The sequence below is a fragment of the Lissotriton helveticus genome, chromosome 6, assembly GCF_964261635.1.
Source record: "Lissotriton helveticus chromosome 6, aLisHel1.1, whole genome shotgun sequence".
In the NCBI taxonomy this organism is placed as follows: Eukaryota; Metazoa; Chordata; class Amphibia; order Caudata; family Salamandridae; genus Lissotriton; species Lissotriton helveticus.
The window spans coordinates 1361597322-1361613188 of record NC_136067.1 but is presented as its reverse complement, the minus strand read 5'-3'; the positions used below and the strand labels follow the sequence as shown (position 1 = coordinate 1361613188).

Sequence of the window (15867 nt, the reverse complement as noted above, 5' to 3'; positions counted from 1 at the left end):
TCACCGAATATACCACTTGGATTTTTGTTTACGGGGAGGGGGATATACCAGCTTTGTGCTTAGGTACGTGGACGTCCACTGGTCTGTATGTCCGCTGGCACTCGAAAGAAAATATTTTTCCAAGGAGAGGCCAACGACTGAATGGAACTGGCAAGAACTCTTCATGGTTACAGGTTAAGCCTGCACACCCTAGCTCTAGTCCCTCACGTATTGATCAGTCCATCCGAGCAACAAGAGCAGAACACATGCTGCACACATGAGCAAGTGCTTATGAGAAGAACTCATTGTGAAGTAACCAATTTAAAAGGCACTTTGGGGTTGGAGGATTAATCTGCCATCAAGAGCTAAAAACAATCGTTCTGTTCTATTAAAAGTTTCAAACAGCAGTTCGATAAGTACAATAGCTTACCTTTCTTTCGAGAGTACGGAAAGGCCTTGTAATAATATAGGCACTACGGTTTGGTCCAGGTACGCCCGTGTAGGTAGGGACTGAAGATCAACCTTCTGCTTGGATACTTTATCTGCATTAGCCTTCTCATTTTCTACTATTCTCTGTACACAAAGACAAAAAGATGGAGCATTCAACATTTTTAATTCAATGTAGCAATTCTAGAGCGCAAAGATTGTACAAATCAAAATTAAATCAAAGAAACAAAAACTCGTAAAGAAATACCATTGTATAAATGTAGGAACAATCAAAAGAGGTATCTGCATTTCAGGTCAAACACGTGAAATGCATTACAACTGGCGAAATGCACAGACAAGAGTGTCTTAGGCTACAATTATAAGAAATTCAATGGCACGTGCAGTGCTTAATTTGTGCACAAAAAAAAAAATAAGGACAGGGACCCAAAACTGTGATTGGGCGCCTGATGCTAGACCAACCAATTCCGGATCTAGGCTGCCTAGCTTTTCTTCTACCTCATGCCGCATTTTCCCCAGCCTACACTTCCGGTTCTTAAAAACAAGGCCGACTCCATGATCGCACCCCACCTCCGGAACATCATTAACAACTCCCTTGCGTCCGCCACCTTTCCGGAAAGCTGGAAGCATGCAGAGATCAGCGCCCTCCTGAAGAAACCCATCGCCGACCCCACGGACCTCAAGAACTTCCACCCCATCTCGCTCCTCCCCTTCCCCGCAAAAGTCATCGAGAAGACAGTCAACATACAGCTGACCACTTTCCTCGAAACAAACGGCTCCCTCGACTCATCGCAGTCCGGCTTCCGAGCGAACCACAGCACCGAAACCGCCCTCATCGCAGCAACCGATGACATCAGGACCATGCTTGACAACGGGGAAAATGCCGCCCTCATCCTCCTCGACCTATCGGCCGCATTCGATACAGTCTGCCACCGCACCCTAACGACCCGCCTCCACCACGCCGGGATCCAAGAAAAGGCCCTGGACTGGATCACCTCCTTCCTCTCCGACAGAACTCAGAGAGTCCGCCTCCCGCCCTTCTGCGCCGCCGCCACCAAGATCATCTGCGTCGTACCCCAAGGCTCCTCGCTCAGCCCTACCCTCTTCAATGTCTACATGAGTCCCCTCGCGGCCATCGCACGCAAACACGGCCTCAACATCATCTCCTACGCAGACGACACCCAGCTTATCCTCTCCCTCACCAACGACCCCGCCACCGCCAAAGCCAGCCTCCAGGAAGGAATGAAGGACGTCGCGGAATGGATGAAGCTCAGCCGTCTTTAACTGAACTCAGACAAGACGGAGGTCCTCATCCTCGGACCATCCCCCTCCGCCTGGGACGACTCCTTGTGGTCCCGGCTCTGGGCACCGCCCCCAAGCCCACAGACCACACACGCAACCTGGGATTCATCCTTGACTCCTCCCTCACGATGACCAAGCAAGTCAACGCGTTACTTCTTCCTGCTTCAACACCCTTCGCATGCTCCGCACGATCTTCCACTGGATCCACACCAGAACCAGGAAGGCGGTCACCCAGGCCCTCGTCACCAGCCGTCTGGACTACGGGAACGCCCTCTACGCTGGTACCACAGCCAAACTACAGAAAAGACTTCAGCGCATACAGAACGCATCGGCACGACTCATCCTGGACATCCCCGTCACAGCCACATCTCCACCCACCTGACAGACCTACACTGGCTCCCCGTCAACAAGAGGATCAAGTTCAGGCTCCTGACCCACGCACACAAAGCTCTCCACGACATGGGCCCGAATACCTCAACAACCGCCTCAAGTTTTACACACCCACCAGTCAGCCTCGCCCTCGCCACCGTCCCGCGGATCCGCAGAACCACCAACGGAGGAAGATCCTTCTCCTACGGGGCTGCCAAGACGTGGAACTCCCTCCCCACCCACCTACGTCTGACCCAGGACCATCTCTCCTTCAGGAAACAACTCAAGACCTGGCTATTCGAGCAGTAGCAGCACCCCCCCCCCCCCCGACCCTCACAGGTGAGTAGCACGCTCTATAAATAAAAATAAATAAATAACAAATAAATAAAAAAGTTCACCACCTGCGATCACTGGCAAACATTAAGCACTGCAACTGCCCCAAAACTCGCTGGCTACTGTGCTACATTAACTCCAGCGGTTCTGCATATTACAACCCGGGAGGAGAGGGCTATAGCAGTACTGGCAAAGTAACCACTACTGTTTCAATTTAGCTAGATAATTTCAGAGGATTGTTGCATTTAATTTACATTTCACTTAGTCGGAAAAAAAAAAACAAAGACGACATATAGATTTCCCATAGCAGCGATGTATACAATAGAACAGGAAAACAAAAATAACTCCGAGATCAATGCAAAGAAACAACATTTATACTCAGAGAAAGCACTTTCATGAAGACTTTTTTAAATGCCAACCGTGTACACTGCCACACACAACCTCCTCTTTTAAATGGTCCTACGGTACCCATTTCAGATGTGCTCAACTAATAGGCACTCATTCCACATTTCTGAGAATGAGGAAAGGCTAAGCAACACAACAGATCATGAAATCCTTAACTAGACAAAGTTATTGGAGTGGCTGTCTTAAACCTGTGAATCTGCTTTAGATTGTAGCATGAGATTAACATGAACAGGGAAAGAAAGTGGTACCCCTTCCAAGCCAAGGTAACCACTTTAAAAAACAAACAAGCATTGTCAAAGAGAATAGGTCTAGCATTGGCTGCGGGCCTTTTGGCGTTGTCAACGCCTATTTTATTTTGTCATTGCTTTTGTACTACTTTATAGTTAAGGGAGCTGCTGGGATGTTGACTATGTACTGGCTAAAAACAAAAATATATTTTGGCCTCAAAAAATGCACAATTACCATAGTCGTTCCTGCCACTGAGGAGACTAGGCACTTTGTTTTTCTATTTATGGCTCTGCTAAAATTCTCTTTTTTGCAGTGCAGTAATGCAGTAATACTGTATTACAATATCACATTTCAATGAGCGGAGCAATACATTTTCCTTTTACTCGGGGGGGGGCATTTGGGGGCTGGGCATCTTTTGCAAACCGCAAATACTGAAGAACTTTGCTGAAGGAGCTAAAAACTGCAGTAATTCATCTGGGTCTGCAAAAGAATTACGTATAAAGATTTCAGGGAAAGCAATTGGATTACCAGCTAATGGTCCAGAAACACTGTCACTTGGTAGCTTTTAGCTCGCGTCTGTGACAGTGCATGCAATGCATGCGCTCTCACTTGCGAGACGTTACGGTTTCCAATGAAGGGCTTGGAGCTAGACCATTGCTTACTGTTTTTTGGCTTAATTGTGTCACTTTTCTTTGCTGCCTCCCAATTGGCCAGTGCAGGTAAAGCATCCCTTCCGTTACTTTCTGTGGAGCATGGACCAAACAAGATTCATTAAATGTAACTAATGTCCATCTGCAAGTCTGATTGTAACTGAGGTACTATTTCTTCTTTCCCCTCCAACCCTTCTCACGGCAGTTTCAAGAGTCACTTTCTGTAAAGGTGAAACAGAAGCAATTCCCTTCAGCAATTCAATAGTTCAAAACTGTAATGAAAGGGGATCATGAACTGGTGAGGCAAGATGGAGGGCGTGCCTCTATCAACTCGTCCTAAATCCCAGTGAATTTTCCCTAATCCTGTGCAATGATTTAATCATTGCCTTTATCTGGCAATTGACCCATGCGCTTTAATGAACTGGATGTCCTGGGGTAGAGTACAAACAGAAAAAAAAATGGCTAGCAAATGACGGCAGCATAGAATGAGGACTCTTTCTGCTGTGGGCCTTACACAGTCAGCTGCCTTGTCGGAAGGGTGGGGCGATAAAAATGTGTGGCTGAGAAAAGAAGTGAAGGGCCAGGCTTGGGATCCCAGAGAGGGTGGGGCTGCACGAGGGTGGTGGTTGACGGCTTATCAGTGGAGGCTTGAACTAAGCAGTGCCTTTCAGTGACCAAGAAGGGTGGTGCCCTTGGAGCATTGCAATCCACATGGGATAACCTGTTGTGTAGCGGGCCTTTTAAAACGCGGTTGTGGTGGCTAAGAAGGCGCTTGAGCAAGACTGAGGACCTTGCCCTAGAAAGGAGACACTTAGAGGAATACAGAGAAGGGAGAGAGGTAAAATGGCCTAACTGCCACTTCCTCAGTCTGGTGATCACATGCTCAGGGAATTGTGGCATCTCTCCCCTGTGTCTGCTAGCTGCCCGACTTAGAAGAGTCTCTTCAAAGCCTCAACATTGATGTCAAATAATTCCAGCAGTATTTTTAGACCTAGGACGGAGAAGGTGCTCATTAGGGGATCTCACCTGGAAGAAGCTGCTTAACCATTGTAAAATGGATAAATATGCTACAAAGGTCATTGCAGCTGCTGGCGAGACTTAGATGGAGGTGCAAGATTCTCTAGGAGAAGGTGTCTTGGCCTCTAGCTCGTCATCAATGACCTTTTCTTTAAGGCCGTTAACAATACCTGGAAAGGAATGGAAACAAAATCGCAGCAATTGGAGCAATCTCTGCCCTGCGGAGACAAGACCTTAGAAATAGAGTTGACCGTGTCACTGAAGAGGAGAGGCTCATCTTGGAATTAGAAGATGGCTCCATAGCACAGCAAACAGAAATCCAGTGGATGTCTTCAATTACTCATTCCTTGGACATTAGAATTAAGGAGGCAAAATGGTGCAGAGGTTAGAATGAAATCAGGATTGTACGCAAGTTAGAGGGACTTGGGGGAAGAATGGCTCTATATTCTTGTTCCAAATACAGACCTCTTATTTCGCTTTGCTGTTGAACGAACTCAAAGGTCCCTGGTGCAAATACCTTTTCTGGGAGACAAAAGGGTCACATTTGAAAGCAAATGGGCTGTACAAAAACTTGCCAAGAAAAATTAATGGTCTGGGAGGAAAGACTTAAAGGGGGGCGTGGGGGCAATTGTCTCAGTACCTTCAGGGGAAAAACCCAGACATGATCTCTTGAAGGAGGCACACCATATCTACTCTGAATTTAGCTTCTTAGGGAAGGCAGCTTCTTTGCTTTGGCATATTCTGGATTTAGCATAGACTTTTTTGTGGTGGCTATATTAGGGGAAAGAATCTCCTCCATTTTCAGTGCTCAGGGCCTTGTTAGATCCAGGGGGGCCTTATACGGTGTTCTGTGGGAAACTGGGTAAAAAAGGTACCCCATATTTAGAAAATCACACTACATAAGATAGACTGCTTAATGATTGAAACACTATGTTTCATGCACATAGTAGGAAGAGCCTCCTTGATGTTATGTTCGAAGGCAGAGACTGAACTGCACAGATACCCCAAGCAAACAGCACAATTGACACAAGGCATATGATTCTCAGACACATGGAGATTGAAACGCCCTCAGATCGCCACTAATCCTATGTCTCAGGGGCACATGGGTCACTTCCCCATTGAGAGTGGTTATTGGCCCAACGATTTTAACTTGCTCTCTGCCTCGGATTACAGCTTTAAATCGATCCCAGAGCGTTATGGCAGATTGCACAGGTACAGCGTTACCTTTATAGGAAAGATAGTTTAACCAAATAAGGCAGTAGCTACCTTCAGATCTGTAAGCTACCATGCTGGCATTCCTACAATATAGTTGCCTGTAGGAGAGGACATTGGTCCGATATACCCATTGGCAAATATTTTATTTGAAGGATCTGAGGAATTTCAATTAACTAAAAGAGAAAACTCAAGAGGAAAGTAATACATTCCCTGGAACAAGAGTAGTCATAGCAGAGAGAGACATGAAAGATCCACTGGCTGACGTGAATATACAGAAGCTGACTGTAGCCTGTAATGCATACAAAGTGAGGCAATATAGGCAGCCAAGACACTACAGAGTGGGCCAAATAGACTGCTTGAGGTTAGGGACAGGGCAAGAAGGCTGCTAGCTTAGCGATTCTTAAGGGAGCGCGACTAAAGATGGGCGCGTAAAATCACTGAAAGGGAGAGACTGAATGTCATCACAGATGGAGAAATAGTACATGCCTGTTCAGACTACTATAGAAAGTTGACACAAAGGAGGAAGAGGATGGGGCTGCATTTCCAACGGGTCTTCCCACCTGACAGGTGAATATGGGGGCTGTGGCTTGGTTGACATGGATCACAATACTGACAGCAAAACAGTCATGGAAAGTATTCAAGAGTTGCAGACAGGGAGGTTTCCGTGCCCACATTACTTTCTGCCATTGTTTTGTTTTTGAAGAAAAAAAAACACTCTTCCTTAAGAATGCATCTACTTTACATCAGTGCTTGATTTGTAAAAAAAGAAAAACTTCAGTGCCAGGGCTCTCGTCAGGAGGTCACTGCAGCTTGCACCACACCTTGCCCCTGCCCTACTGCTAATGATAGTAACAATGCATGCGCTCTGATACCTGATTCAGTTTGGGTCAAGTTCGCGCTATATAAAACTCTGCAAAAAAAAAAAAAAAAAAAATGCAACTGCTAGCCATCACATTGCAACAAGTGAGATAGTTCGGACTGTTTCAGGCCCGCAAAGCTAGAAGAATGGCTTGGGCAGCAGATAATAGTAATTTTAATAATAATTAATTGTTGTTGTGGTCATCTCTAAATTAGCCAGACAGCGCCACCTTGCAGCAGACTGTCACAAGCGCAGGTGTTGACAATTAAGTGCCACTGCCGAGCTCCGAAAACAACCGGCTCAAATTAGGCACTTCTTTGCATGTCTGAGACAGAAAGAAGAGTTACTGGTGAACCAGAAGCACACTATTTTTGCGGTCATTGATAAAAAATAGAAGGCTGTCTGTCATATGGAGCCTTCCTACTACCTTAACGAAGACACTAAGGTGCTTGGTAACATATTGGTAAACAGGCTTTTGGCAGTCATTATAACACAGATTCATGTGGGCCAGTCAGGCTTAATGCCCCAGAGGTTTACGAGCACCATGATTAGGGCCAATCCCCATGATAAAGTATGCCACCTCAGGTTACTTTTTTCTTTAGAAATTAACTTTGGACTCATTAGATTCAAATATTCATGCAATCAGCTACTCAACACAATATGAAAAAGAATGTTTTGAAGACACCAATACAATATCACAGACATGGGGGGTATTGTAATACTGAAAGTTTTAATCGGTGTTAGAGCCTGATAGCCCATTGTGTGCGTGTGATAGTAAAATGGGGAGGCGGCTGCTGTTTCAGGCTCTTTAAAAACTCTCCACATTCTCTTAGTTTTTTTAATAGTATATCATTAGGTACGGCAAACAACAGACTTCACTAGAGCGATACTAACACACTATTCACAAGGGCTCGTAGTATCAAAGAGTGGCATTTCAAGATAATTCGCTAACTCGGAGTCTGACAAGAGCAAAGTTCTGAGTAGGAATGGACCAATCAATGGACACAGAGAGGGTTATTTACATGAGAAGGTGGCCACAAAGTTTTTTTTATTTGGAGATGGCAGAGCTATTATGTTCTCTGTCGTTACTATATAGCAAGGCATCCTGGAAGACTGACAATGGTTATGAATTTACCTCCTTGAAAGGTTTGGGGAGATCAAAAGGTACAGGCTAAATGATAGTATAGCTAATACCTCAAAGACTTGACATTCGTTGAAATTCCAGATAATCAGTATGTGCCCGATGAATGGGATGATTATCTCATTCTGATACCTTTACCTCCTGGACCACGAACTATGCGCTCTCCTCTGAATTATATTGGTGGATTTCATACCTTTATGGAGAGAACTGCTGTAGCAGACCCCTCGGACCAGACACAGACGCAGACAATGTTCGTTGACTAGGGATTTTATTAATCAGATCGTCAACAAAACAAACGAATGATGTTCCGCTTGTGATGGCTCTGGTCAGTGGTGTTTTCTCTTTGCCCACAAAGTTCTTAAGTCGGCATCTAAGCTTGTTCTTCTTGGTAGATATAGGTACTAGAGAAAACACACCCAAAAAATAAACTTCTAAATATTGTGGTATGTTTGTGGAATTCTTTCACCAGCACCCGTGCAGTAATATTTTATCCTCCTGAAGTGGGAACATTTGTGAAGAGTTTTGAGGGGAAAAAGGCCTTCACTGTGGTGATTTCCCTTACTTACACTGGTGACCCCAAATATTGACACCCAAAGCGGGGAAGTGCTCTCCACCAACACCCTGTGGAGACAGTAAACGGTCACTTGCCTATGTACCCGTTTCGGAATTTAAAAAATGCTTAAAAAAATCTTAGAGATCAAACTACAAGGGTTTGGCTTAAGCACAGTAAGGCTGCACCCGTAATATGAAACAAAACAATGTGCCAATACTGCTCGGTATTTTTCTTAGTTTGCACAGAACAAGAGATAAGAAACCACTATTTCAGTCCTACTTTGATTTCAAACAACTGTTTATTTTTTATTTATTGGTATATTCAATTATTTTTTTCAATTTTTTTTGTGACAGAAATTGACTGTTTGACACTTAATCCAAATCAAACAGTGCCCTATTATTTACAAGAGAGGGGGAGGAAGACTTAAGTCTAAAGATATGTGTAGTAATATGTACAGAAGTATAAAAGAGAAATATAATGAGAGGGTAGAGGAATATACGTGCTTTTAGAATCAATCTCAGTGATCAGAATCATACTGTGATGCATTCAAAACATCCATAACTCATACGTGCAAATTGGAAAGAAAATGAAGAAAGAAGAAGAGTGATAAAAGCCTGTGTATAAGTACCCTACACTGTTTTTGCTAATTCGGCGGGGCACTTATCACAATAGAGTGTCTTCAAATGTTCAAAATATTAGGCTATCAAACTATTTTTAAGATCATGGCCATTTTCCAAATGATTAGCCTAAAAAAGAAGAAGGGGGTCGACGCGTTTCAAATCCCAAGTGTTGGCGGGATTTTCATCAGGACCACACGTTGACTAAATCTGTCGTACTTGGGTTGTATTCTCTTCAAGATGGTTTTATTAATCCATAAGTGTAGTTGTTATTTGTAGTTCGATGAGTCTTTATAAATTACGCGATTTTGATGATCCAGGAGTATGGTTTGTTAATTCTGTCCGAGTTTTGAAAACGGCCAGTCGACTGATACACTGCCCGAAGGAGACTCCCGAAACCCTGGCGAAAGAAAAAAATTTTAAAAACGGATATCAAGCGTGACTACTACTTGCCAAGAGATACGCATGCACAGTCTGTATCCCACAAAGAGCTATTGAACCCGGACAGAATCAACAAACCATATTCCTGGATCATCAAAATCGCGTAAAAAAGATGATTGCAGTTAGTTAATACAAGGGAAGTCAATACTCTTGTATTCCGATTGTTCATAGTTTATTCAATGACTGGAAGCGGACTACAGATGTTCCTATCCTTAGGCTTAACGGTCAATCATCAATAGTCTTGATACGACACAAGACAAGGCACTCTTGTCAGAAGACAGACAAAGGAAATTCATAACATGAGTACAAAGCTTATCAAAAAAGTATGTTTCTGTTCACCTTCTCAGATCCCTTCTCGGAATGATGTCATCAGCCATTTTACTAGTGCCTTGTGCCCGGCTAAGGGTCAGACCTTTTCAGGAAGGATTAGATTAACAATGGGTTCTAATAGAAGGTTCATTTGACGATATAATCAAGATACTGTCAACTATGATAAAAGTTCTTCCTTGGTGGATAAACTCAGGCAATCTTTCATTGGGTCTAACGTTTTTCTCCTAAATTCCTGAATATTTCATTACTACAAACGTTTTCCTCGAAGTTTAAGGACTCATTTGCAGGTTCCCCAAATTAGTGGAAAATGGACCCTGACTCCAACAAGGATGCACATAAATGTCCTAGAACACAGAGCAATCTCAAATGCCCTCCAAGCTTTCTAACGGAGAATAAAAGTGTCCTCAGTGATGATACGAGCAGACAACAGAACCAGTATTCATTACCTAAACACACAGGAAGGTACAAGATCTCCGATCCTATCACAGGAGGCACAAGGAATATGGAAGTTGGCTTTAGAACATCAGGTACCAATGGGAGCAGAACATCTACCAGGTATAAACAACAGTTTGGTGGACATTTTAAGCAGGACAAGTCTCAGCAGCCATGAAAGGCAAGTAAATCAATCCATTATTAACACAGTCTTCCAGCAATGGCCGACTCTAGGTCTCTTTGCATCTCAGGAGAACTGAAAAGGCCGGTTTTACGCAAGCTGATAATCTCACAAACGGTCACGGGAATGCGTTTTTGATCATATGGTCAGGGATCTCGGTATACGCTTTTCCCCCGATCTCTCTCATACCCAGGGTCCTCAGAAAAATGAAGAGGGAACCGTGTTGGTTGATTTTAATTGCTCATCAGTGGCCAAGAGAACACCGATTCATGGACTTTCTACTCCTGTTAGAGGACAATCTCAAGTGGAACCTCAAAAAGATTTGCTATTTATAAGCCGCAAGCAAGTCCTTCATTAGAACCGGACTTCTTTGCACTAATCTGCCCGGCTCCTGAATACTAAGAGCGTCAACATTTAGATATCCCACAGGACTGTACAGATACCCTTGCAAGAGCCAGGGCAGATAACACAAACCAGGCATATCAATTAAAATCAAAGCGCTTCTGTTCATAGCTTCAAAGGTCAAAAATCATCCTATACTGGCGCCTCCAGAACAGATCTTACCATACCTACTCTCTTTAGCCAAATCAGGCCTAGTCCATTCTTCAATTAAAGTACATTTAGTGGCCATTTCAAGATACAAAGGACTTCTGGATTCCCTTTGTTAGGGTCTAACAGACTTAAAACACAGTTTCTTGAAGGATAATTCAGAGTATTCCCTCCAATACAGTCTCCTTCGCCAACCTGGCAGCTCAACACAGTACTGACACAGTTAATGAAGAACCCTAACGAACAAATTCACAAAGCAGAGATCAAATTCCTAACATGGAAAGTAGCGTTACTTCTAGCTTTGACATCAACCAGAAGAGTAAGTGAGATACAAGCGTTCACTATGAAAGAACCTTTCATACAGTTTAAAGATGACGTTGTGATTCCAAGAAGTAACCCAATGTTCTTTGCCTAGGTTCCGACAAATTTTCACCTGAACAAACCTATTGTGCTTAAGATATTTTTCCTGAATCTGCAGACAGCTGTGGAAATCCACTGCATATGAAGGATGTAAGGAGATGCTTAACCGCATGCGCGCTAGCGGGTTTTCCCGCTGCGCGCTGGATTTTTAAAAAACCCGCGTTACGTGACAAAGCCAGCTCGTCATGCGCGTAGCGCAGGGTAACGCCCATGACGAGCTGGCTTTGTCATGCACACTGAAGGGGTTAAAGTTCTATTTGCATTGCACAAAGCAACTATGGATCAAATGATAGTCGCATATGAAAACCATAACAAAAGGTGTTCAAGTTTCTAAGGCAAGCATAGTGAGATGGATATCAGCAGCTATTCAGTTCTGCCACATTAAGGCTGGCCGGCCTTGAACAAAAAGGCTAAGGTGCACTTTACTAGGGTGGTCTCTACAACAACAGCCCTCTTAGCTGGAGTGCATATTGAAAGCATATGACATGCAGCGACTTGGAAAAACTGGCATACGTTTACTCTGCATTATTGCCTGGACTCATTGCAGCGCAGTGATGCAGCTGTGGGATAAGCAGTGTTACGCTATCTTTTCCAATAAAGTGAAATGTACATGATGATGTATGTATATTTGTACCCACCATTTGCTATTGTGATATTTTCACATGATATTTCAGTTAATTATATAACTGCTAAATATTCTGATTTAAGCATGTGAATCTGTGAACAATTCAGAACTGTGGAAAAAAATGTGTTACTTACATGTAATTCTTGTTTGCCAGTATTGGTATCTTTCATATATTCCCATGTGACCACCCTCCTCCCCATGGAGACTTTCCTTCTGTTAAGTGGAGATTATTCCCACTAGTGCTTGAAAATCTGAGGGAAGAATCATCTGCAGGGAGTGTTCTAGAGGGCGCTATTGCCTGGAGTTTTGGTTCTTTGTCAATAATGTAGATAAGCTATTAAAGTCAATGTATTTGGCCATTTATAAGTTATGTATACTGCTTTAGATGTTACCGTGGGACTCCCACCTCAACGACGGGGAATGAATCAAGCATGTGAATCTATGAAAGATCCCAATATTGGAGAACAAGAGTTTCATGTAAGTAACACATTCTTTTACATGGCAATCAATAAAACATATTACTTATTAAGATCAACATACTTAGTCTTTCTATCACATCTCATTTCCACCATGCACAGGTTATGGCAGGGATAGGACCTATGGTGAGACTTAGAATTTATCTCCCACCCACTCTCCAACTAATCCTGAACTTTCACCACAGAATTACTTGTCAGTGGTGTAAATGGGAGGTTCTGCTGTGCATGGTGGAGGTGAAAATGGTGGCTGGATTTTTTAAAATATTAAATAAAGAGACTGGGCCAAAACTATCTCACCGTTGTTCTCAGCATGACTAAAGAATATTCTGTTTTAACCTTGGCCTGGCAGTTCTGGGGTTTCAGTAAACACCTGTTCTTAGCCGGGCCATTGTGGGGGTGAAGGTTCTATTTTGGGTTATCTTCCCTCGCCTCAGATATGCACAAGTAGACTTGTGTGCATAGGTTTGTCTTTTGTAATCATCACTCCTTCAAATTCTGACAAAAACAGTAGTGATTGCATGTGCTTCTCGTAACAGCCTTTGTTATGGTCATTCAGTAGTATATTCCAAACAGCTGGTATTATCCATTACTTCACGTAACAATATATTTGAATTATGTTGTACAAATGGATGTGGAAGTGCAGTCTTAACATTCCTGTGATGTAACACATGAGAAGTTAAAACAACCTTTATGATTACATGCTTTATTTGAGACCAAAACTTGTTTGTTGTAGTACTTCTCGATTGTCCATGACACATTTACTTAGTTGCATTGCCACCGTGTTTTCTATTTCCTGTACCAAAGTCTAGGTAAAAGATATTCTGTCATGGTATCTTGGAAAAATCTCTCACGAAGAGAGCTCGCTTAAATTATATAAAAGGTGGATATACAAAGAAATGTATTTAAATTATTTGTTAGGGAATAGTATGCTATGGATACTATAGGAAGCTCAGTTTTTGCCCACCTGACACACAAAGGTCACCCTGTTATGCAGGTTCCTGGAAATATCTTACGAAGAGGACGGGCTTAATAAGGTATATAAAGTTGAATATACAAAGACATTATTTTACATTAATTGTTTAGGGAATATTATGATACTGTAGAAAGCTCAGGCTTTGCACACCTGACCCACAAAGGCCACCTGCTTACGTGGGAGCACCCTACCCATGTTTGTTAACACAGCAAGAACAGTCAGAGTAAATCCTCAGACAATTCACGTGGTTCAGTGCTAAGGAAGAGTATGACCAAAACACATATGTTTGTTAACAAAATTGAAAGTAAAAGGTTATAGCAAGTTTAGTTTATTGTATTTGATTTGGTTCTCCACTGAGAACCACAAATATTAAAAACACAATATAATAATTTAGACAGTTTTGATAAAATTTTCATACTAATACAAGATTAAAAATGTTTTTAAAAATTTGTAAAAATTGTAACATACCAATTCGTTTGGCGGAACTTTACATAAACTAATCAATTCTTGTATTGAATTAATTCTGCATTTTAAATAAACTGGTTGTAAAAATCTTTTCCTTGCCTTTACCACTGACAAATTAGTGCAAGTAGACAATAAATGTTCCAAGTCCTGCTCTCCACCGTTACACAAATTACAAATAGGGTTTTCTTCTAAATACCATCTAGATGTAAGGGTTTTTACAGGGAGTATTCCAAGTCGGAGCAGGACAATCGATCTCCTAGCCCCATGATACAGATTAAAATTTATATATTGTTGGGGTTTCTTATATTCAATTATTTCAGTAATATTTTTATATAAAGACCGTTTAAGACAATGTTGAGAGTCAAGGTCAAAACTTAGTCTTGTAGTAAAGTGCTTTAGGAAAAGTTTCAATTGGGCAGGAGTCCATGAAAGTAACAGCTTGATGTTAACCTCTGATAGTTTAAAAGCAAATAGGGCATTTCTTAAAAATACATAGTTCGATGATTCACGTTCAAATGTCTCAATTTTTAACAGGGATCGGAGCGTTCCTTCTTCAGCATGGAGGAGATTATACGCCCACCTGATGATATTGGCGATACCTCGGGCATAGGAGCTAGTTAATGAAAACTCAAGATGGAGAGCTTGCACTGGAACCGACTGGGAAAACTTCATTAGTTTCCGTAGGATCATTCCTTCTTTTAAATCTAAAAAGGACCACTGACTTATTGGTATGTGTTCAAGTGCGTACCACAGTACTGGTGGTACTTTAGCACTATATACCTTAAGCATTGCAGAAAAATGTCTCTGTCCAGATGCAGCATATAGCCGTAAGAGTGCTCCTACGTGAACATGAGATTTCCGGGTCAAATTCAGAGTATGGGACTTATTTTGTAAGGACTTGGTGAAGATTCTTCCTACGTAGGTGTATTCATTTACCATTTCCACCGTTTTTCCCCCCTAACGACCAGGTAAATTTAGTACTCCTTTTTCTACCAGAGAACGGTACTATTTTTGTTTTCGAGATGTTCGGTATTAGGAAGTTTTCCTCTTTATAGTTATAGAGAGCCAGAAGGTTTCTTTGCAATCCAAAGGGGGTTAGATCTAGGATAATAACATCATCTGCATACAATAATGTATGTATTTTGTGGGAAGCGATTTTTGGTGGAAAGTTACTTATTTGCTGAAAACATTGAGGCAAATCGCTGAGATAGAGGGAAAACAATAACGGAGCGAGGAGACATCCCTGCCTAAGGCCATTTAGGGTCGGGATAGCATTGGTGAGGCCTTTTTCCTTACCCATTTGGACTTGGCACCAGGTATCTGTATGTAATGCTATTAGTATGTGTAGTAGATTGTTCAGGATACCCATATTGCTGAGTTTTCTCCATAGTGTCGCTCTATCTACTCTATCGAATGCGGTGGAAAAGTCGATAAAAACAGCATATACAACTTGAGATTTTATAGTAACATATTTATCTAAGATGGTTTGCAGAACAGCGATATTATCGGTGACTGAATGCTTTGGTCTAAATCCAGCCTGGTATAGTGGAATCTGTCCAGATGACAAGGCCCAGTCTTTTAAATGATCTAAAACAGTCGCTGTAAAAATCTTTCCAGTTGCATCCAACAGGGCTATCTGTCTATAATTGCCAGGATACAGCCTTATACCCTTTTTATGTATGGGTATTATAATGCTCCCCCTTCCAGGATTTGGGTATTTTTCCAGTGCTAAAAATGTAATTGAAAAGAGGAGATAGCATCTTACTCCATTCTTTGGGGTTGCATTGGAGGACCTTAATTGGTATTTGGTCCGGACCTGTTGCTCCTTTAGATCTTGCCTTTCTTATATTTAGGTCGATAGAA

At 42.4% G+C, this 15867-nt stretch overlaps 1 protein-coding gene across 5 annotated transcripts in view; it reads right to left on the bottom strand.

Moving 5' to 3' along the window:
* Positions 1-15867, bottom strand: part of DPY30 (dpy-30 histone methyltransferase complex regulatory subunit) — a 159425-nt gene that overhangs the window by 68980 nt on the left and 74578 nt on the right. For all 5 annotated transcript variants that reach the window (XM_078649097.1, XM_078649094.1, XM_078649095.1 and 2 more), the window contains one exon: positions 410-552. In XM_078649097.1, coding sequence (XP_078505223.1) covers positions 410-552 — 143 coding nt within the window. The remainder of the gene's footprint in view (positions 1-409; positions 553-15867) is intronic.